This window comes from Amborella trichopoda, chromosome 3 (genome assembly GCF_054954075.1).
Source record: "Amborella trichopoda isolate Santa Cruz 75 chromosome 3, AtrichopodaSantaCruz75HAP2 v2.0, whole genome shotgun sequence".
Taxonomy (NCBI): domain Eukaryota; kingdom Viridiplantae; phylum Streptophyta; class Magnoliopsida; order Amborellales; family Amborellaceae; genus Amborella; species Amborella trichopoda.
The window spans coordinates 43,498,946-43,522,656 of record NC_142338.1 but is presented as its reverse complement, the minus strand read 5'-3'; the positions used below and the strand labels follow the sequence as shown (position 1 = coordinate 43,522,656).

Here is a 23,711-nt window from a genome sequence, read left to right as displayed (position 1 = left end):
CTCAAGGTGAACTTAGTAATCTTTTAGCATCTACGATATAAACTATTTGACATTTTTCCACTTTGTTTTGATTTAATTTGAAAAATACCTATAAAGTGTACATGATCATAAGTTGATAGTTAAAAATGGGTGAAATGTAAATAGTTAATAAGATGGGTGTAACTTGAAAAGTTTCCCTAAAATTTAATGTGCTTTTGAGTAATAATTTGAAAAGGAAATAATGAAGCTCCCCTAAATTTTAATGTGCCTTAGAGTAATAATTTGACAATGGAAATAATGGACCATCTAAATTATGAGGAAGTTTATAATGTATGCAATTTTTATCATTTTAGTTGATATGTGGAAAAGTAACTAGAAATTGATTTGAAACACATGATGCCCTTCTTTTATACATATAAAAAGAAAAACTAATTACTAATTTTATTGAAATTAAAACATTTTATTGAAGTTTATGGTAAAACAAGTTAGCTATTACAACCAAAAAAATTAACTCTTCATAATAATATTTGTAAAGAGACATCATAATTATAGATGATTAACTAAGATTCAAAGTTTAATATTTATTGTTAATTTTGTTGAAATCAAAACATTTTATTAAAGTTCATGGTAAAACAAAATAGCTATTAGAACTAAAAAAATTAACTCTTCATAATAATATTTGTAAAGAGACGTCATAATTATAGATGATTAACTAAGATTCAAAGTTTATTATTTATTGTTGAGAGTACTTTGTGGGCACTCATCTTTTTAATTATTGCTCTTGATATTGAGCTTACGTACTCTGATCACGCAAAATGATGGGTAGAAAATTCAATATCCGATTGTATACTCCTCTTAAATTCAACAGGCTTCCAAATGTGGGACTGGATAGGGACATCATTTTGATTCAATTTTGGGACAACAGCTGACATTTTTGTTTAGAGAGAGAGAGCAGGTGATCTAACCGTTAACCACCCGGTTGGATCGGAACCGGCCAGTTTAAAAATAATAATTAAAAATATATATATATAATTCCAGAATTTATATATATATATAATTCCACAATTTGATTTGTAATATATTTTTCAATATTAATATTAGAAATTGTTTTGATCATTAATACTCACTTTTATACTTTCCTATCTTTTTCCAAAATTTTTAAAAATACCCTAAAATTTTTAAAAATAACCTTACTCACCTTTAAAATCCATTTTTTTCATTAATTTTCAACTTCATTTCAATATTTTTTGGTTTAATCATTCTTTATATGCTTTTCATATTTTACAAGATTTTTTTTGTATTTCTTTTATTTTTGCAACAATTTTTTGACCGCCATGAGACTTCCCTAGTTAGAACGGTTGAATCGGCCGGTTTACCTGTAAGGCCGGTTAAACCGCTTCCGGCCCCATATCCGGTTAACCGTCCCGGTTTGATTTTGCGAGAGAGAGAGAGAGAGACAGAGATTCCCTTCCAAAACATAGAAGTATTGAGACTACCAGGTGGGCACCTTAAAACAAGTAGCGACTGAAGAAGGTCAAACAGTCAAACAGACAACAAACAGGACCATATTTCTCAAATTTATTTATTTTCCTTCCCTTTCCCGGCTGGCCCACAAAAGTACAAATTAATAATCTTGCAAACAGATAATAAAGTAAGAATCAAGAATACAATGAACTGACTCGTGCCTACCAGTTCCATGCTAGACGTCCTTAATCCACTCTCAGTGCTCGACTGATGAGAAAGAAAGCTCAAGAATACGACTCGGTAATCCCTCAAGATTCAAATACTATTCAATAAGAAAAATAGTACATGCATACAACCCCTCATAGACAGAGAATAAGCTTATCTAAATTCATGGTAGCTCTTCCTGTCTATGAAGCCAAAATAACCTGCCATTAATTGGAAAGAAAAACTACAATATTCCAAAATCTGAAAAGAAAAATCTTCCCTTTTCCAATTTATGTCATTCCTCCTTTATTTTCTTTGAATGGAATAATTGTGGGTCCAAATCTACCAAGGAAATATTTGGTGAGGGTAAAAACAAAAGGAAAAACGATATACTAAAGCCAATAAAGCTTAGGAAGGGGGCAATCAGGCACAGAGACAAGTCAAAGTGAATAAAGAACAAAGAAGCATGGAACTCGCCAAGTAATAGAAATGGCATCATTGATAACAAGTTACTAAAACAAAAGTAAAAATCTTAGGAAAATAAAGAAAAAGAAAAAGGACGATAAGACGACAACAAGAGCATGAGATACAGGTAGTAATTGTTCCAATGACAGAGAGAGAGAGAGAGAGAGAGAGAGGGGGGGGGGGGGGGGGGGGGAATTTCCTATTCGCAAAGTCAACGCATTTTAGTTGCAGGTATATTTCATTTCATTTCCGGACTATGTGCACTGACTATTGCTCCTTGAAGAAGAGTAAGCAATCTCACTACTTGAGGAAACATATCAGAATGCATAGGGATAAATTGAGTTCTAAAATCCTGGAAGGACATAAAAGACTTCAAAGATATTTCTAACGCAAATGCAACCATCTGTCGTAGTAAAAATCCATAGCTTATCATCCAAAAAGACTCATAGAAAGGAACAAAAATAGTTGGACAATAGAGAAAAGGGAAAATGAACACATCAGTACATAAAACATTTCATAGGACAAACTTCAAAGATAAAAAATCTCACAGATGCCTGGACATTGATTGAATTTTTTTGTGGCATGCCCTTAAACATTTAAATGCCTAGAGACTCTAGAAATAAATGCATATAACAGAAACTTTTTGTAACTCTTTTACATTTGACAATTTAGCTCTTTGGCATTTAATCTTTTATTGAAGAGCGTGTGATGAGGCTGACAGAAAAAGACATGAAAAGGATAAAAAACTCAAAACCTTCGATTGGTTGTAGATGACGAGGGTGAGAGGAAAAAGATAAAACCCTGGGTGGAGGAAGAACATGAAAGTCCTAACATACAATTTACCTGAACACCCCTTTTTGTAGTATACATTTTTGTTTTTATTTTTTCTCCATAAACTAATTATTAAGAGGCAACATACAATTTACCTGTAACACCCCTTTTTGTCTTAATTTTTTCTCTATAAATTAATTATTAAGGGGCAACATAGTGAATATAACAGTTTAATAAATCTGAGAACTATAGACGCTTTAAGAACTTTGTTTTGAAAATCATTTTTTGGTTCATACAATCCCATGTCCCTGCAATGAATAATATTTCTAATAGAAGATATATGGTCACTTATCCAAGCATTTGTCGGAGCTCCTATGCTTCTTGAGTACGCATGCTGTGCCAGTTTTTTCATGCACTATTGTGTCTCATTTTCCTCAAAGAAAATTAGCAAGCTTTGAAAATTAGCTATTTTGTTATCCAAGCACACATACGGTTAGTGCTTACATGAATAGAACATCTTCAAAATATGAACTTCATGAGAAAGCCAACATACCTCTCTTGCATGCCTCAAAGGTATAGACCTTGTTACTTGGTTAGCACAGAAGGCAAGAATGAGACCTCAGTCACAGTAGATAACTGTCTAGAGGCAAGATCATGGTAACACCTGTCAAACAAGGAATTATCAAAGTGTAAGATGGTAACAGACGTCTTACGTTGATCAAAATTTGTAAATGCAGAATGTTCATCAAGAATTAAACAACTAAATAGATAAGCTACAAACCTAAACAATCCTTTAAAAGACCACTATATCCCAATCTACATATTATGGCAGATAAGTTGATACTTGAAACCAAAATCCAATGGTTCACATAAGTTCTTCTTTGTCCAGATCAATGAGTCGGCGTTCAACCTGTCTATTGCAATCATTCAAATGGCCCCACTCTTGAACCACATGGAACTCCTGTTTTTCTGTTTAAATGTTAATAAAAGATCTGTAGAAAATGTTAAAAAAATTGGCTCAAAATAGTGCTATTGTTAGCATTCATAATTGTCAGAATGTGATATTATAATTTCCCTCTTTGACTTGTTTTAAAAGACACTTGATTTCACTGTTGCAACACTAAATAACAAAAACAGAACACAACAATAGAGCATAACGCACTGAGACCATAACCATTCCATTAACTTTAAGAGGCACATTGCATTAACAAGAAGAAACAAATGCCCTTTCCTAGGTGGTACAAGGCAAGGCAGATGGATCAGTGGTTACAAATTTTCAGAGCCAACAAAGAATGCAGATATTGAGGTGTGGGTGCCAAGTTGGCTGCCACATTCCTTTTCCCATTTCTTGTTCTTCCTTTTTTTTCTTTTTGTTTCTTTTCTGATTGCTTGGCACATTAAGCAATGCTTCCATGTCTATTAATGCTCCAGAGGTCACCCGCCAAATTTTTTTTTGATTGATTGCATGCACGCCACATTAAGAAATCCTTCCATATTCGTTTCTTCCGTGAGCTGTAGGTGGAATAGTGGTAATTGGATGCCCAGCTCTTCGCCCTACAACACAAGTCACTGAGAATTATGCCTCTACTACAAACTAAGTGCCAAAAAAGGCACCGAAAGGCAAAGAGATATATTTGAATTTTGAAACAAATTAAATTTTATGAGAAGCAGCTGGCCATTAGGAAAACAACCCTTTATCTTGTTACTTGAGTATGAAAAGGAAGAATTTGATGATACTGCAGAACATGATACTGGACACACTAGCCAAGTATGATATGATACTACACACATGCACGCACGTGCGCACACAAACGCATACATGTGCGCACGAACACAGGGAGAGAGAGAGAGAGAGAGAGAGAGAGAGAGAGAAGGCCAGGACAGGAAACCGCACATTTGTGATCATGTCTAAGTATCTTTGGAAAATAGTCATTAATGAATACAAAAACAAATTTTAGACAATTCTGAATATTTGACCGAGTATAAAAATATTAAAGCCTTTGGGAAGTTGTGACCTTCATAAAGGTTTAGTTAATGCTATAAAAAGCATGAGAGATGTAATCTACTCAATATATTAAAACAAGGGGCAAAAAGAAGCATTTAATTCCCAAAGCACTCGACTTAAATCGATGAAAACAACCTGTTCATATACAAGGTAAATGTCTCAAATTGAAGAACTCGTGCAATTTAGTTTGTGAAGCAATAGTTTATCTTATCACATAGAAGAAGAAATGTGCAAGTAGTTACCCCATGATGTATCGTTTGCAAAGGGACTCCTTCCAGGGGATTGTGGGCCTACAGAGGCCCAGCTTGGTGGGCCCCTTAACTGTATCCTTTCGTCAATAGCAAATGGTGGATTCAATATGGGCTGGTAATGATGGCTTGTTTGCTGTCCCAAACGGCTTGGGGAATTATGAGGAGCTAAAAGAGGCATGTGATGTAGAGGCTTTGAATTTAGATGGCCATAACCAGCTTGCATATTGTAAGGAAGTGGAGGAAAACCCTCTGCATAGCCATAAGCCTGGAAAGGTCCATTTGCTCTGACAGAAGGTAAAAAACATACAAAATATGGTAGCATTTATTAGAAAAAGAAAAAATGTCATAAAATAACAAATATTTTAAGAGACAAAGGGAGATAAAATGTGCGTCATGCTATAATCTCCTTAATAATTATCAACTCATAGATAATCATGCATATATTTGCTACAGAGATAAGCAGAGCAGGTCCGCATTCAGAATAGGACTCCTGAACAAGATCAAATGTCATGAACATTGTTGAATCGGCATATGTGCATATGATATGCACATCAGTCATCCATAATGAATGATAAACCATGCAGGGTACCAAACCTATGATCCTGGTATCTGTATCTGAGATAGCAAAAGAGACCCCAAGCTTGCTCCTAGAATTCTTCCCAAGTGTAGACATTTAAATGAACAGTTACAAAATACATAGCTGCTGAAACAATTTAGTACAAAGTTACTGGGAACAAATACATCAAGTGACACCAAGAATCACAACTCCAACAAGACAGGGGTGCATGTTTTGCTGAGTCAATCAATAATAGTCAGGGATGTTCACTGTAAGAAAATTAATAAGTCCTTTTCATTTGTAGGAAAATAAAAAATCAATGAATAATTTTAATAAGAACATACCTTTGATCAGGAAAACTGGAGCTTGTACTTGTTGGTGGGTGGTTGCCACTGCGGTGAGGCCTGATAGCTCCAGTTAGAAATGTAGAGCTCGGAGGATGGCTAGGGCGCCCACCAAAAACAGGTGCAGAGCTCAAAGAGCTTGAATCAGAACCTTCCTCTTGCAAAAGCAGATCATCACTGAACCAAAAAAAGAAACATATAAGCTGCAACAGTAGATAAAGAATATTTGTAACATTTTGCACCACTACCACACTCTGGATTTAGAAAAGAAAGTTTTACTGTTCTTGGAAAATGTGAAGACTACCGTTAAAGACAGCAATCATAAGAAGCAAAATGTTCATCTTGTTTTCTGTACAAAATTTAGGTTGTTGGGAAATACTTTTTCACATTTCAATTAAATCCAGAATAAAGTATAGCATTCAATAGAATATAAATCCCTGCAAACCCTAGAATATGCATAAGGGCAGTACCCTGAAAATTGATGGCACACCCATGTGCTGAATAGAAATCATTTACCAACATTCATGAGAAATGCAAGTTAACACTCCAAAAAAACAAAAAAAAACATACGAGTTAAAGACCGACAATAAGTCTATTTTTTCACCTTCTGTCTATTGACGTACAGCAATAACGAGGCAATTCATTATCACCACATAGGGAAAACTGGAAATAGTTCTCCTCCAAATAGACACATTCTAGCCATCCATGAAAGAAAGATACTGCTCTAATATCATGGAGATTTTCTTAAAACAGACCGATAAATAAATGCAAATTATTTCACACGCTCGCAGTTGCATGCAGGCGCAATGGTGTCCATATAGAAACCATACCACACAAAAAAACTAAATGCAAAACCCTAACATGTAGCAGTTACATTTAAGGGACTTTCACAAGAATGGAATCATAAATCGAATTGGCAGAGATGTAAAAGTCAGATAAAGACGGAACTGATATAATCAGATATATCAGAAGAAAAATCAGACGTCAGGTCTTGATAATAATCTGTATACATATAACCCGCACAGCAGAAGGGGTTCTCACATGAAAAGATACCTATCCAAATCTTGATTATGCTCATCCCTGACAAGCTTTTAGTAATTTTCCCTATTTCCTGGAACTAAACCATAAATTTTTAGGGTTCCAACTAATAGCTAATTAAACAGGAACTACATAAGCAGTGTGTGATGCGCAGGCAAACACAGAAAGAGGTTACAAGAACATGACTATTCAGTCACATTATGATCACGATCGCAAACTTACAAACAACATGAAGAGGTAGATATATTACGATAGAAAACTTATTATATTCATGGGTGTAAAGCACTCCGAGAGAGAGAGAGAGAGAGAGAGAGAGAGAGGGAGGGAGGGAGGAAGGGGGTGGGGGAGAGAGAGAGAGAGAGAGAGAGGAAGGGGGTGGGAGAGAGAGAGAGAGAGAGAGAGAGGAAGGGGGTGGGAGAGAGAGAGAGAGAGAGAGAGAGAGAGAGGGAGGGAGGAAGGAAGGGGGTGGGAGAGAGAGAGAGGGAGGGAGGAAGGGGGTGGGAGAGAGAGAGAGGGATGGAGGAAGGGGGCGAGAGAGAAAGAGAGAGAGGGAGGGAGGAAGGGGGCGGGAGAGAGAAAGAGAGAGTGAGGGAGGAAGGGGGCGGGAGAGAGAGAGAGAGAGATTGCTTTGTAAGAGTCCTAGAAAGTAGTGATAACTAAATTTTTCCTACTTTGTAAAGGGGGAAGACAGGGGGGGAGGGAGGTGAAGAGATATTACACTTCAAACTTCTTTTTGAAGAGAATGTACGTAGAGGAGTGAATTTTTGGGACAGAACAAATATGGGTTACTATTTTCTGTTCAAGAAGATAAAGATATTTGATGCCGTGCGTCAATACTATATAGCATGGAATGACATACAGACACACAGCGCTTTATAATATAGTATAGATTCCACCTGTTGCTGTAGGATTAATATAAAAAATGATTAGCCGAAATGATTGTCAATTATTTAGTGATCTGGAAACAACCAAAACAGTATAATATGGCAAAACAAACAATTTTAAAGGCAATTACATGTTCACAAACAATAACTCAGACACAAGCTTAGCTTCTAACCTGTAATTGGGATCCCAATCACCAGGATCAGGAGGTGGTGAACTGCTTTCAGGCTTATCACAAGATGCCTCTGAGGTAGGCGACAATGGCCCATGAGAGACAAAGCCACATGACAGTGGCGGATTTTGATGGCCGAAAGAAGTGTGTCCTTGGGAGAACCCATTTGCTCCTTTCTGCAGCCTCAAGCTAGAAGCAGCTTGCATGCCACGCGATGAACCTATATATGCCCTAGAAGAGTTTCCTTCCAAATGACAATTTGAACCATCACCAAGGGACATAGTTCGATGCTCTTGAGGAGACATGCCCATATTGCCCTGATAACCCAAGCTTCTTCTCCTGTTATACTGAGCAACGGCTGCTGCCTTGCCTAAAGGGGATCCATGGACACCTCCCCTTGCTGGAGAGGTGGGGCCATATCGACCAGGAGAACAAGCTGATATTTGCATTGCTTGCATTTGGGAGCTTGGTGGAGTAAACTGAGAGGGGCTCACCCCCAAAGACATTGGCCTAATATTCCCATTGCCTGGACTGATGCCCAAACCAGTCCCATGAGGAACTTGGGACATTCGCCACCTAGCATCTGGGCTGGCACCGAGGATTGCTTGCCCTCCTTGAGCCTGGTTATTCAATCCAGATGGACGAAAAGAGGAATAACCTATATATATAGCATTGTCCCCATAGCTGCCGTAACTACTACCAAGATTACCACTCTCATTATAGCTTCCGTAGCTCCCAACACTGCCATAGCTACTGGGATGGGTAAACAGTGCTGGTTGACGGTGCGGGCTGTTGTGCAGGGGACCCTTACTTAAGGTAGAGACCTGCAAGATTTAGAGTGGGACTTGTTATGATATATTCTCATGCAGATGACGTGTATATATATATATACATATATATATATATATAAAATACTGGCGTAAGCCCACTATCCCACAGCTATATATGAACCCAATAGCCCAGATTCAATGTGGGCCAATCCAATGATCATGATTGCATTTCGTATTTTAATTTTAATTTTTTTTAATATAAATCCAAATCACTTGAAATTTTGGACGCGTGTTCTTTAAAAATAGGAGAATCAAATAAAAATATCAAAAAAATATTTTGTGAAAAATAAATTAACCAAAATACCCCCGAAATGTTTCAGGGGTATTTTAATCAATTTATATTTTGCAAATTATTTTTTTACTATTTTTATTAGGTGTGCCTTGCTTAGAAGAATAGACGACTAAAATTTCACGTGATTTGGATTTGTAGAAAAAAAATTAAAATTAAAATATGAATTAAGGTCGTATTCATCAGATCGGCTCAGATTGAATCTAGGCTATTGGGCTCATATGTAGCGGTAGGCTAGTGGGCCTACGCCAGGATTTTCTATATATATATATATATAGTTTGTCTAGAGTTAACAACCCCTCAAAATATGATGGGTGTATATATCAAAACAATAATTACTTTTTCATTCAAAAATTATTTAAATAGAAAACTTTACATTAAGCAATGGCAAATTGGAAATTTTTACAAAAATAGAATGGCATTTTGGAAGTCAGTGTCCTGGAACTTTATTTGTAGAGTGCCTTTGTCTTTTAGTTAAAATTTCAATTTTACCGTTTATGGAGATGACAAAAATACCTTTTGTCTTGTAATAATATTTACAAATTTGCCCCCACAAAAGTAACTTCATTAAAAAAATAGACAACCAAATTAATAAATCCACCCTTCACAACTCACTCTATCTTGAACCCTTGTAATTTGAAGGGTTGTGAAGTTTAGAATATTCCATATATATATATATATATGGTGTGGTGCAAACCCATCAACCAGGCCTTCATTTGGGTACATGCATAAAAAGTCGTGCTTGAGAAAGCACACTACACATAACAAACTATGAAACAACCAAAAATGTGGAACCAAGCTCCAAAAGATAATATCAATCTTTGTGGTTATAGATTGATATTATTACAAAGCCCTGTTTGGTAGTGGAACATCAAAATCAAATATCTAATACTTGCAACAAAAATAGTATAAAGAGGCCATCAGTGCTTAATGTGCAAACAAAAAGGTTCTAAAAAGGAGCCGCCTGGCCGGCCTTCCTGCCCACCTAGGGGGCTAGGCAGGGTGCCTAGGCATTATGTGCCAACGAACCCGCCTAAGCACCTACCTCCAGGCAGAGTCTCATGACCTACGGAAAGAGGTAGGAAATTTGCCTCTGCCAAGGGCAAAAGGGTTTAGGGGCAGTTGCAAGCCCTCCCAAAACCTGTTTTCTTGTATTTGAGAGAGAGCTCCCAAAACATAGATTTTGAGATTTTCTTAAAGATTGAATTTTTTTTTCAAAGTTTTTGATTTCGCAGAAGTAATCAATGCAGTACTTTTTGTGGGTCAATGTGGTTGTGAAAGAAGACTTTTGGCTCTCACTGGTCACCTATTCAAGCCAAGATCTAGTGCATATTAAAAGGTTCGTAATTGAAATCCTTTTGTTTATGGTTTATATGATATTCATGAATGTTTGGCTTAGTTTTTAATTTTTTTTCTTGTTCGTTTTTTTTTCTTGTAAATTATTCCAAGTTTAGGATTGGATTTGTGGCCCATATTCTTGATTGAAAAAGGACCAATAATATGAATTTGTTTTCTGTTTTTTTTTTTTTTTTTTGGTATTTTATTTTGAGTTTATGTTTGGATTTGTGCCCCATATTCCATAGTCAGTTTTTGTTTGTGTTTAATGTCCATAGTCAGTTTTGGTTTGTGTTTAATGGCATTTTACTAAGATTCGATAAACTCAATCTTATAAAAAGCTCTGAAACTTAATTGAAATGGTTTATTTCTATTTTATTTTTTTGTTTGGGTTTTTGTTCTTGTACTCTCTTTTTTTTAAAGTTCGTGTTTCAATCTGTGCCCCATTTTACATAGATTTGGATAATTCGATCTTATTTTCAGAGTTTTTAATAAGTTTCAGAGTTTTTAAAAAGAAATACAAGAACAATCTGTGCCCCATTTTCTTTTTTTCGTTTTTTTAAGTTTATGTATGGATATGTGCCCCATTGTGGGATTTTGTTTGTGTTAGAAGCATTTCACTAAGATTAGGCAATCCAATCTTAGTAAAATCTCTGAAACTTAATGCAAATGGATTGTCGCTATTTTCAGTTTATTGGTAACCCAATCTTTTAGTTTTGTGAATTACTAATTATTTATCTACGTTTGGTGACATTAGTATTTCAAATGTCATTGATTTATTTAGTGTTTTATCCTCGACCAATTGCTTGAGTTTTGCAAATCATTGAATACTATAATTCTAAAATTATCAATTACAAAGCAATTCTATTTTAATGAAGATTCAATTTGTTTTTAGGATTTGATTATGTGAAAACGTCTTCTTCTAGTTCTACCAAATAATCTGATACGTAGAATGTTGATTTTTTTTTTTTTTTTTGCATTGGCTATGACGAACTGATAATGTTGAATGCTGATTCAGGAAATGGGCATCTTTTGATCTTAGTATTTGAATTTTAGACTCCTGAGTAATCCAATGGCAAATTCAGATTTGATATATGTATGCAATATGATGGATCATGGACTTATGTGCTCTGTTTGTATTTCTAAAAAATTATAGTTTCTAAGATCAATTGGAGGCAACCAAACCCCTTTTAAACACCTTTCATGGGGCCCAGACTCCCAAATTTCTTAGACGATCTGCCTAGGCGGCCAAATCCGCATTTTTCAGCACTGCCAACAAGAGACAAAAGCTCACCTGTGGAGAGAATGCAGAATCAAACCAATGCCCGGTTCCCTGAGTGTGCCCCATTCCCAAGGCCTGACAAACAGGCTGCAACAAATAAAGAGGGTTAGGTGTGAGAAGGAAAAACTAACATTTGTGCAATTAAGACTGGATCAGACCAGCTAGTTTAGACCGGGAACCGATGCCTCAATCAGTTGTTCGGGGGTCCCAAAAAAGTGGAATACTAAATCGGCATCGAACTAGAGAGTATCCACTTCGATGCCAACACCAATTCGATCAGTCCAGACCGAACCAGTAGCAGGTCAAAACCGGTCTGAATTCAGCCATATAGACTGGCCGTTTAGACTATTGAACCAATCAAACTGTTGTGATCTGGTCTGCTCCAACCGGTTTTGACCAAACTCTGTTAATTTTTACTTTTTTTGTTTATATTTTAGATCAGCCTGACTGGTGAATCAGCCAGTGCAACTGTTTTGGACGAGAACAATGCCCCCACTTATTCTATAACCGGTGGGTGATTCTGAAAAGTTGAGTATCAATCATTGTAAACAATCAAGAGCTTGCACAAAAACTATCTGCACCAGATGAATCTCTTATGAGGTATCATGAAAAGCAAGGCTTTCAGGGGAACGCAATTCTGCTAGACATTAAAATCTTTGCTTTCATGCAATTACATTACGGGGTAGCAAATGACTTATCCTCCCTAATACTTTAAGGAATACACAAAAGGGAAAAGGTGTCACAGATTCTATTTGCATTTTACATGAGAAAAAAAAAAAAAAAAACAAGAATGCATAAAAACAGGAAATAGAAGAATATGCAAGTAATAAGTAGTCAAGCCAATGCAAGCACACAGTAGGCTAAGAGAAACCCAAACCAAACGATTCTAAAAAATGATGGTACAGAATGCAGAAAAATGTATTATTATATACCAGAGTAAAAAATGACTCATCAATATAAACATACTATGCGAGGAGATTCTGGTGGAGGCTTGTATGGGCATGTAAAAGGTTCTTCTGTCAAGAAGGGATGTAGCACAGCCTGTGTAAACAAAACACCTCAAGCTCCAAGCAATTTTGAAAACTAATATAACTGTTTGGAAGTCAAATAGAAACACTCACCTGTAAAGGTGTCCACCGTTTGACTGGATCAAACTCAACAAGGCCCCTCAAGAAGTCGATCAGTGACAGACGTGCCAACTTTTCTGTAACATTCAGGTTGGCCAATCATAACAATTCAACAACAAATAAGACATAAATTGTTACACATCAAAAGGCCATTTACCATCATACAACTAATTTCTTTATTAGATTTTTGTAACTAACAAACTCTTTATTACACATCAAAAGCCTATCATAATCATAATAGTTCATTCTCAAGGAGGTCAACACTGAAGTCACAACCAACCTCGGGAGATATCTTCCTCAGGCATGTTCTTCCTAAGGGGGTATCTATTAACGATGTCCTTAAGCTTCACATAACTGAAGTATTGCTTCCCCAATACCGGTCTTTTAAGCTCCCTCTGAAGTAGATCCCATAAACCAAAACAGAAAAATCCATAGACAGGTAGGGGTAAATAATAGACACAAATTTCTTAATTCAATAGAGTTTCATCTGCTATGTACAACACCGCAACCAAAAGCATATTTGCCTGACAAGAAATAACTTTATAGTACAATGATACATATGGCCACACTCACTGCTTCATACTCTTCTTCAGTTAAGAGTCGATATCCACTCTGGCTTCCGTGATTGGCTTCATCATCATCGGGATAAGGAAGGCAACTGACGTACTTGAAGAGCTTGTTAGTGTTTTTTGAAACACCTAACATATGATCAGGGGGCTGTCCCCTGCATAAAAATAGTCATATAAAAATAGAGCTAAAGCAAAACTACAGCAGTTCTAAAACAAAGGAATAAATGCAACAATAGAACACAGCAGTTTCTCATTCATGACATAAAATCATAAACTCAGAACCAAGAACTTGAAGTATCAAATTACGTTAATCATTTTTGGAGTATCAAATTACATTCTTCAATTAATCATTCGTGAAGTCACATACACAGCTGCAAACTATACTTGCTTATTGATTAGGGTTGCTTAAAGTTCATTATACTTGCTTATTGATTAGGGTTAGGGTTGCTTAAAGTCATTCAGACCCAGGTACGGGTTTTCAAATTCCTTGTGCCATGAAAATAGGATTCGTAGACATGGTTATATCATAAGGAGGCAAAACAAATCTGACCTTATTTGCTAGTACTCCATTTCATGATGAGTAGTGAAAAATAATAATAAATTAGGCCATGCTTTTGCTAATCCATAAACGTTTTCAATGTTCAAACATGCCTCTAAGAAAACAAAAGAACATTACAAGTCTCTATCTAAAGTTTCCAATGGTCAGTGAAGGAGAAGAAGAACCCAGAAAATTGTAGTATGGTGTCGATGTGAGTGCAACATGGGTAACGCACCCAAATAGAAGAATCCATGTAATATAACCTGGGCTGAAGGTGAGCACATAAGGGGCATCAAAGAGTGTTTGACATGAACTTGACTTAGATATGGCGACCGGTCTTACAGGGTAGCTGGAGAGCTAAAGTGTTTGCAATGGACAATCACAAATCAAGCAATAATTAAACTGCTTATGACCAGGGAAAGTACACGAATAATTCCAATTTTCTACCTCGGTATTTATTGGGACTATAGGATTATTATTATTATCCACCCAAAGGAAAGACAAAAATTAATATCCACCACAGCCATAGCTGAGTGAAGAGATTAAGGAAAATTATCACTTTCAGCCAAGATGGATCCAGCCCAGAAACATATAAGAGTATTTCATTTAATATTTATTGCAAATATGCAAAAAAATATGATAGACAAAAAATTATCGCAAATATGAAAAAAACCAGTTAATATGTATTACAAATATGCAAAAACTTATGATACATGCAAGCACACATACGTGTCGACACACTCATGCTGACACAGATTTGCATCAGATGTATTTACAAGGCATCTCATATGTCATATCATCATGTTTGCAGTATTATACACATTTAAATTCATGCCATAACTCCACATGCACCTCCAGCCAATCACTATCAATCAGTTCATCGCTGCAGATAAAAATCACTTGGTGGTTGTTCGAGCTCAAAACTACAATACAGGAAACATTAACCAAGGGGTACAATCTTGTAGCTTATGAGTTCAGCAACCAGTTCGACTGTTAAATTTTCATCAAATGTTGATTGATTCAGGAAATAAACGAAAAACCATCTCATTTTTTGTAGAAAGAGTAAATTAAGCATCGCGGATTTCACCACAGGATTTGCCAATGAACGACGCTTTATTTCTCACATTCCACGGCAAACAACCTTGGCCAGCATTGGAAATATGTTGTAGCAAAGCACTTCAGAATGAAGACAGAGAAATGCATTACACACTTGTGTTGTAAAGCACTTTCTTCAGCACATTATACCTAATGCTTCATGCATCATTTGAAAAGTAACACAACTCTAAAACCATACATAGGACTACACACTACCAGGGGTTACTAAAGTTACAAATCATCATCATCGTCGAAGCCTATTCCCAACTAGGTCGGCTACACGAATCCTGGTCCGTCATTCTGCTCTATTAAGGGTCACAACCTCAGTGAAACCATAAGTCCCTATATCTTTTCTCACTACTTCCAACTATATTCTTTTGGGCCTTGAACTAACAAGCACCTCCTAACAGGTGTTGCACGGGGTCTACGCCACACATGGCCAGCCCACCTAATTCTACTCTCTCTCATCTTATGGTCACTAAAGTTACAAATAAAAATAAAAATTTAAGAAACTTCCAATGCAAAGAACCTATATATACACCAAAAAATTGACAAAATAATGAGCTTTTAGGCCTGAAAACTTTCAAAAGTTCAAGATATATAATATATAATATAGAAACCTTATCAAAATATTTACACGTGTTTTATTGTTTATGCCTAGCAGTTAACAACTGCGAGAATAGAGAAATCTATCTTCTTTTAACATTTAAAACAAAAAAGTATACTACACAATACAATACATTTTAAAAGAAAAAAAGCACATGGAGAGGGATTCGAACCTCAACCCTCATAGGGAAGAACAAAAGCTCCAACTACCAAAACCGTTTGTGCTTGGCGTTACTAATTCCATGCATTACTTATTAAAACTAAATGAACTGCTGATTCAGCCCAAGAACTGGAATGTTCTTGGGTGATTTCCAATCTGGATCGGAGATTTGTGATCCGGATTGGAAATTTTCTTAACAGTGGGCTCCATGAACACACTCCATCAAAAGTTTTCCCTCTAAACAATATGGACAATGTAGCCTTCAACATCTAGTAGAATTGAGACGATCAAGTACCTCAGGAAAATGATAATGAAAATCTATAGAGAAATATTTCAACCTTGAGAATGAGTATGGAAAAGCTCACAGATTAAGCCATGTTGAACCAAAATCAACCAGCCCTAGTTCTCATTTAAAATAGTTGCTAGCTGAATAAGACTGAAAACTTCATAGAAAATAAAGAAAACGACGACTGAACAAAAGAACCAATATGTCCTAAGAAAAGCATTTCTCATTCAGAAGCTCTTTGCCAAAAGAAAACTCTGGAGAAGGTATTGACGAGAAACAGGGAAACTATTCAACCAAAATCTACCACCGCATCAATCCTTGGGAGTTCTTCTCAAGCTGCAGAGTTTCCGCAGATTACCACCTTCCATGAACTGATTAGTTATTATATTGCAGCTTCTGGTCCCGACCAGCGCATGAACACTGCAGATCATGCATACCTTCGACAAAACAATCACAAAATTCCTCTAAAAGCCAAAGTCCACTTCCCTGATAGTGTAAATGAATCATTCTGAATCACAGAATGTCATGTACCATGGAAACATTAATGGTAACAAGCGGATCTTAAGACCTAACTTCCCAAGCGATAAATGAATAATGTCAGATGAAGAGCCAACCAAGTTTGATTTTGAAAAAACAAAAAAATGCAAAAACAAAAGTGTAATCACACATTTCCAATGAGTGATGGCATGATGTTGTCAAGGTCAAATAAGCATAAAATACTTTTCTAACGTTTGACTATAATTCACTCGCTAGTTTGCATAAATAAAAAAGGTAAAGACCTCTATCCAGGCATGTAAGCAGATAATATACTTACCCAAGAGTCTCTATCATTCGCTTGATAAGATCATACTCGGAAGCTCCTGGAAATAATGGCATCCCTAAGAATAATTCTGCAACTATGCAGCCAAAAGACCACATGTCAATGGCCGTAGTATATCTGAGCAACAAGAGTCAAGCATAACACAATAAAATCCCAAAAGATGGACACTACTTTTTTCTTAATAGCATATATATTAACCCAGAATTAACCAAAAATAAAGATCAGATCCACCTTTTGATATTTTCATAAAACCCGACAACAAGTTTATACTTGTGTCACTGAAGCCAAAAAGTAGGGAGAATGCATGCATCTGAAGATATACTCATAACTAAAATAAGATACCAAGTTCTAGTATCAACCAACGAATAGTGTATTAACAGATCAAAATGACTTCATTTAATGCACCAAGGATACTGATAACCAAGAAGAACTTCCGGAGATCTGTAGTAGCGGCTCTGCGAGAAATGGAGGCATTCAGTCATAAACCAACTGATCAAGAATCAAGATAACATAGGAGTGTATGAGTGTGTCACCTTAAAATTCTAGTTCAGAAGTATGGAAAGTGTATCAAAGTTATGCTAACCTGAATATAAGAGTAAACAGTCTGAGTCTCATAGCAGGCTGACCCAAAATCAATAAGTTTGATTGCTGCTTGCAAGCTGCTGCAAAGTCCAAGAGACTACCGATTCAAGTTTAAATGCACAGAAAAGGGCCCGACCACATATCCAAAATAAATATAACAAGTGACTTACGATGTTGACACAAGTATATTTTCTGGCTTCAAATCACAGTGTATGATACTAGCATCTTTCATTACAACCAGCGCTTCTAATATCTGAGCAACAAATAATAATGCATTCTCTTAAGACAATGAACAAAACTTCAATCACCGCTGCTTTCGATTATAAAAGCCAACGAGATCTCAGGCAATGAGAGCATTTATTGTACCAGGAAATGAACTAATAGAAAATGAAATACCTGTTTAGAAAACTCCCTCACAATGGTCAAAGGTAACCCTCTGTATTGGTTCATTTTGATAAGTTCAAATCTGTCAGGTCACAGTGGTATATAGGAAATCATATAATGTGGATATGTGCATAATGATAGTCCACAAATGCCAAATGGTATAAAACAATCGCATGCCATACTGGCATCCAGTGTTTTAAAACTCGGGATTGCGACCCAAATCTCCCTTCTGGTGAACTTATCTGGATCAGGACTCTGATCTGGATCAGCCATTTCTCTAGGGTCATTAAAATATTTTGATATTAAAAAAATTACAAAATTAAGTTTGGTGGGAATCGCCCAGTTATCTGACCCGGATCGCAGGTTCTTCTAACCCAATCACTAGGGTACTCTGACAGAACCAGCCAGTTTCTCCAAATTGGACCGATTAGCCAAGTCTCAATTTGCACCTATTCCTGTCCCGTAAGGGAACTGGGTCAGTTCCTTGCCAATCCCGATCAAGATCGGCAATTCACAATCCGTATTGGCGATTTTTAAAACACTGCTGGCAGGAAACAACTACATTGTAGTACTCAATTTCACTATAAAAAAACAGAAAAGCTATAAGCTGATAAGAAACTACAAGATGGTAGCTTACAGATTAACCCCAAGCATTTCAAAAGAAATGCATAAATGACTTTGATAAACAAAACAGTCAAGCATGCGAACAATATGATGCTTATCATCAGGATCATATCTGTCATTTAGCTGCAGAAGTACAAAAAGATTCCAGCCAGTGAAAAGGAAGAATTTGCTGCCACGAATAATACATGTTTGACCAATATAACATTTGAAGGACAAGTAAACATAACCATATCTTACCGATTTCAATATGGCAACCTCAACAAGTGCCTGGTGGTAATATGCAGGCTGGTTCTTAATAATCTTAACTGCAACATAGCTATTGGTCTCAGAGGCCCAGCACTTTGCAACTTGTCCAAAAGTTCCCTGGCCAAGGATTTCTTTGACTATGTACCTACTATGCAGGCAAGGGTCTTATATCATCAACTAGCAGGACCAGAAAGAAAAAGCAAGCAGACAATGTTCTTATGACTTTATTACTTCACTTTGCATGATCAAACTGAATCCATAAAAGAATGATTCTGTTCACACACAAACAGGTCAATAATTAATTTATTACTATATGAATTCATTCATAAATCAATTAATTAGTATGCAAAATTCGTCATCATGATAAACATTTGCAAAACTCAGACCAAGTTGTAGGAAGTCTATTGAAACTCATTAAACAAAATTATAATCAGATAATGTGATCTAATAGTAACAAGCCTAACAATAAAGGAGATAATGCTGCTCATACACACGCACAATCATCATGGTCAATCCATAAGAAATAAGAAGTTCAATATCACACGCAGTGAACCACACAATGTGAGACATAACTTCTTCACTAAATAAGAAAAGACCATGCGATATTCCCCGCACTCAAAGTAACGCAATACCAATCTACGGTATGATACAAGGAGACAAAATAGTCTTCCCTGTGAGAAATGTAGTTAATGTGACAAATTCATTTCACGTTAAGTACCAGGACATCTGCTTAGCTTCTGGAACAATATTTATTTCATGACACTAACCCCACCACTTCCCCATGTTAATTGTGACATGCAGGAAGGCCATGACATCTCCATAGCATCTTCTGATTCTCTAAAGTTCCAATGTTACTTTAATCATGTAAGAGTATGGCGCACAACAATATAACCTCAAGAATATATAATTAGATGGCATATTTAACAATAAATTAACACTGCAATTCAATAAACAAAGCCATGGATCCCAAGTGATCTGAAACTACTCTGTGAGGGAACCATAGTTGTTGGAAACGCCTAGGAACCCGAATCATTTTAGGAACCGGAATTGCTAAATCATGGTTGGCTAGAAGATTCCTGTTTTAGGAATCGTTGTCTGTACAATAGGAATCGCGGGGAATGAGATTCTTGGTTTTTGAGAACCGTATTTCGATCAAAATAGATCGAAGTTTCTTCCACATATGGAATCGAGATTCCGTCCTCCTTGGAATTGAGATTCCCATCCCCCTAGAATCGACACCCCAGGAGTCAAGATTCATTAATATGCGAAATCGAGTTTCCGACATCTTTGGAATTGAGTTTCTGACATTTGTTGAACATAGATATGCTATTTTGAATCATGATTCTAAAATATTTGGAATCAAGTTTATGAAGTATATGGATCAAAGATCCATGCCAGTGTGAAATAGAGATTTACAATAATATGGACTGTGGAATACGTTTGGTAACCACTACTAGGAATCAAGATTTCATTTTTATGGAGAAGGAAGCAACAAGCACATCATGAGCCTCATCAACTTTAGAATCTACATTGGATGTCTCTTATTAAAAGGTTCCCCAAATTTTAAAGTGATTGTGTTGACTATTGAACTTACGGTGATTATATACAAAGACGAGTATTTCTAAATTGTGATTTAAACTTCATTATTATAAATACAAAATAGAATTTTGTCTATGCCATGGTTTTACTTTTAATTGTATGTTTTGCATTTACCAGTTATATTTTAAATTTAAAATAAAGGTCATCCAGGGTGGCACAACTAAAAAATGAAACCTTACAACCACTAGAAGCATTTGAAGGAAGATTTCTACTCCAATTGACGTGGAATCAAGATTTAATCCTCGCTGGAATCCAGATTCGATATATTTGGGAACGTCTACCCACAATTAATGGGTTCAAGTTTCTAAAGATGTGTTGGATCGAGATTCTGAAATTAAGGAATCGAGCTTCCTTGGTTTCGATAAACGGTGTTGAATCGATATTCCAAAATTCAGGAATCGAGTTTCCTTGGTTTCGAAAAATCGTTTCCGTGGAGATTAAATGCAAGGTCGATGGAAAGATTCTGGTAACTATGGAGGGAACACTCGGTACTTAACTATGCGATGCGTAGGAGTTATGGTAAAAAATAACGCAGGTGTCATATAGGCAGCCTTAGCTCCAACTAGTCAACTTTTAATCATGTAAACATATCTGAATACCTTTTGCTGTTTTCCACAAGCTAGATGTAAACCTAGAATGAAAAACCTCTATCCCGAATTCCTAATACCACCTCATCATGATCATTGACTTCTTTTCTTGGACAATATTCAATATGTATAAAACCAGAGAAGGAACTTTACATAGTCATAGAAAAAAGGCAATCTACAGGAATACTGCACTTGACAGTCACGGATAACCGGATACCCAAGGATGGGGTCTATAAGATCCCCCAAAATCAGAAAAGATGGGTCTGGTGGTCATCTAGATAAGAAAGAAGAAAAAAAAATGGGCTATCCAGTCCCACGACTACAAAAAATGGTGGGAATATGATCCTCACAGGATGACAAAAGTAAGCAAGAGCTAAGTGACACCAGCGGGTCACCCTGAAGCGCCCTCTTTGGCTAGAGAGTCAACAATCTGGTTGGCCTCCCGCCAGTTGTGTTTGAAACTGACCGTACGTGCCAGCAAAGGTAAAATACATGCTCAAACAATGGGGTAGTCTTCAGGGACATTGGGCTCTTTTGGACATACATAGCATGACATACATTGAGCCTCCCTCCACTACATGGGAATTGCCATAGCTCCCGCTTTGCTAAAGACCCTCTACGATCCTTCGAGCAGGGCGGTGGTATTAGTCATTGCTGAATCCACAATGCCAATGTATCATAAGTAAGACAAAATTGTATTTCCATGCCTGTCTCTGAGTCTTCCATTGAAACCAGGTGGTCTAGGGTTGCTGAGGGAGAACCTGTCAACATTTAGCTTGGTGGACCCTAGTCTGGGGAGACTCCATAACCTTGATCCTGGGATAGCTGAGGATCTGAATGAGAGGATGCCCCTCCAATTTGTTGAAAGATCAGCAGCCACCAAGGCATTAGTCCAAAAAATGGATGATTTGATGCGATTTTCGATGACATGGAATCTGGACTCTTTGCCCTCGAAGTACCGCCAGTTCCTTTCCCACCATATGGTCCAAAATCATAGTTGATGGGATCTGGAATAGAATAAGGAACGGGATGGGGATTGGGATTAGGAATCAAGAAGGCTAGAAGATCCCAACAATTGAAAGCCCTCTCATACAAAGCAATTTTAGGGATCGAGAAGCGATCTCGATCCCAATCCTTTGGGGATCTCAATCCTGACCTTTTGGGACATCCATCCCAATCTTTTCCGGATCTTGTTTTTCAACTCAAAAAGTGTATGTAATAGGGGTCGCTTTATTTTTTTTTGAAGGATTTCACTTTATATTTATATATAGGTATACAAAAAATCTCGTGAATTTGAGGCAACCACACACTGATGCCTTGTACAAAATGAACAAATATGAAATGTCAAAAAACAGGGTCGGCCACCCACACATCAAGTGCTCAACCTCAAAATATCCAAAAAATCACACGTGTGGCAGCCCATAGGCCGGGTGCTCAACTCACACACTCAGGGTGGCAGCCTACAAGCATGGTGCTCTCACCCAAGAATCAAAAAATTGGTCTGCAACCAGTAGGTGGGGAAGGGAAGAGGGAGAGATGGGGAGAAGAGAGGATAGAGCAGGGCTGGGGGGACGAGGGGCAGAGAGAGAGAGTTTGAGACATTGAGAGCGGGAGAGAGAAGGCAGAGAGAAGGCAGAGAGAGAGATAGATGGGGAGAGAGAGCAAGAGAGAGGGGGATCAAGAGTGAGAGATAACAACAGAGAGAAAGATTGAGAGTGAGAGATAGCATGAGAGCGAGAGGACAGAGAAAAAAAGAGACTTTAAAGAGAAGAAAAATGGATAGGAAGAGAACAAATTTACCAAAAAAAACATAGATCAATAGACTGAACATGGGCTCTTGCTTTTCTGAAGCGGCAGGCAAAACTAGCAGCATCACCCTTCCCTTTGCCAGAACATCTGCTGTGGTATTGGCCTCCCTCCAAATATGATGAAAGCCTACTCCAATAGAACTTATTCTATACAAAAGCCACCAAGGGTCAAGAGACATCCTCTGAAACCATAGAATAACATTTTGAGTTTCCTTCCACAATCAGGTTCTGCCCCCAAGAAGGGTAAAACCTTGAGAGTCATTCCAAAACTGCCTGAGCCTCAATTAGAGTCACCATGTACGACAGGACCCTTAAATGACAACAATATATTAGCCTCTACATCTACGAAGATACCGCCAAAGCCATAGGGACCATGGTTACCCAAAGAGCGGCCATCGAAGTTCAGTTTGATATAGTCATGGACCAGGGAAGACCATGAGGAGGATCCAGACTGCCTGGTCGGTCTGAAGTTGAGAATGTCCTTCCAGTTTGTCATAAAGCCAGACCTAGAGAAGTGCTTGAGGAGCTTGTGATTGGAAGCCCAAAAGATAGTTGTGCTACAGATTTTGTCCAAGACCCCAGAAATTGGTTAGTGGATACCTTGGAAGGTCCTAGAATTACTTTCATTCCAAATATTCCATTAGGTGGCCAAAATAGTTGCTCTCCATCGAAAACTGCCCGCCTTAAGATAGGGAGTAACCCACTCCCAGCTTAAATCCCTAAGATAAGAAGCCCAAATAGTTCCAGCAAAGGAGCAGTGCAAGAAAAGATAACAATGGGATTCCTCTAACCTCTAAACAAAGGCAGTAGTAG

At 37.1% G+C, this 23,711-nt stretch overlaps 1 protein-coding gene across 9 annotated transcripts in view; it reads right to left on the bottom strand.

Annotated features, from left to right (window-relative positions):
• Positions 1-3,896: 3,896 nt before the first annotated feature.
• The window catches only part of YAK1 (YAK1-like protein 1), a 59,055-nt gene continuing 39,240 nt past the window's right edge, over positions 3,897-23,711 (bottom strand). The window contains exons 3-18 of one of the 9 annotated variants that reach the window (XM_020668496.2): positions 18,896-19,052; positions 18,672-18,781; positions 18,047-18,116; positions 17,821-17,903; positions 17,652-17,730; positions 17,483-17,523; positions 17,063-17,185; positions 13,568-13,718; positions 13,275-13,389; positions 12,989-13,071; positions 12,834-12,908; positions 11,880-11,954; positions 8,135-8,955; positions 6,040-6,216; positions 5,131-5,423; positions 3,897-4,437 (exon numbers count right to left, since the gene is read on the bottom strand). In XM_020668496.2, the coding sequence (XP_020524155.2) occupies positions 4,361-4,437; positions 5,131-5,423; positions 6,040-6,216; positions 8,135-8,955; positions 11,880-11,954; positions 12,834-12,908; positions 12,989-13,071; positions 13,275-13,389; positions 13,568-13,718; positions 17,063-17,185; positions 17,483-17,523; positions 17,652-17,730; positions 17,821-17,903; positions 18,047-18,116; positions 18,672-18,781; positions 18,896-19,052 (2,530 nt within the window). In that variant the 3' untranslated portion in view covers positions 3,897-4,360. Of the gene's footprint in view, positions 4,438-5,130; positions 5,424-6,039; positions 6,217-8,134; positions 8,956-11,879; positions 11,955-12,833; positions 12,909-12,988; positions 13,072-13,274; positions 13,390-13,567; positions 13,719-17,062; positions 17,186-17,482; positions 17,524-17,651; positions 17,731-17,820; positions 17,904-18,046; positions 18,117-18,671; positions 18,782-18,895; positions 19,053-23,711 lie in introns of those variants that run through there. The other 8 variants (XM_020668502.2, XM_020668506.2, XM_088860682.1 and 5 more) reach the window with 8 other exon arrangements.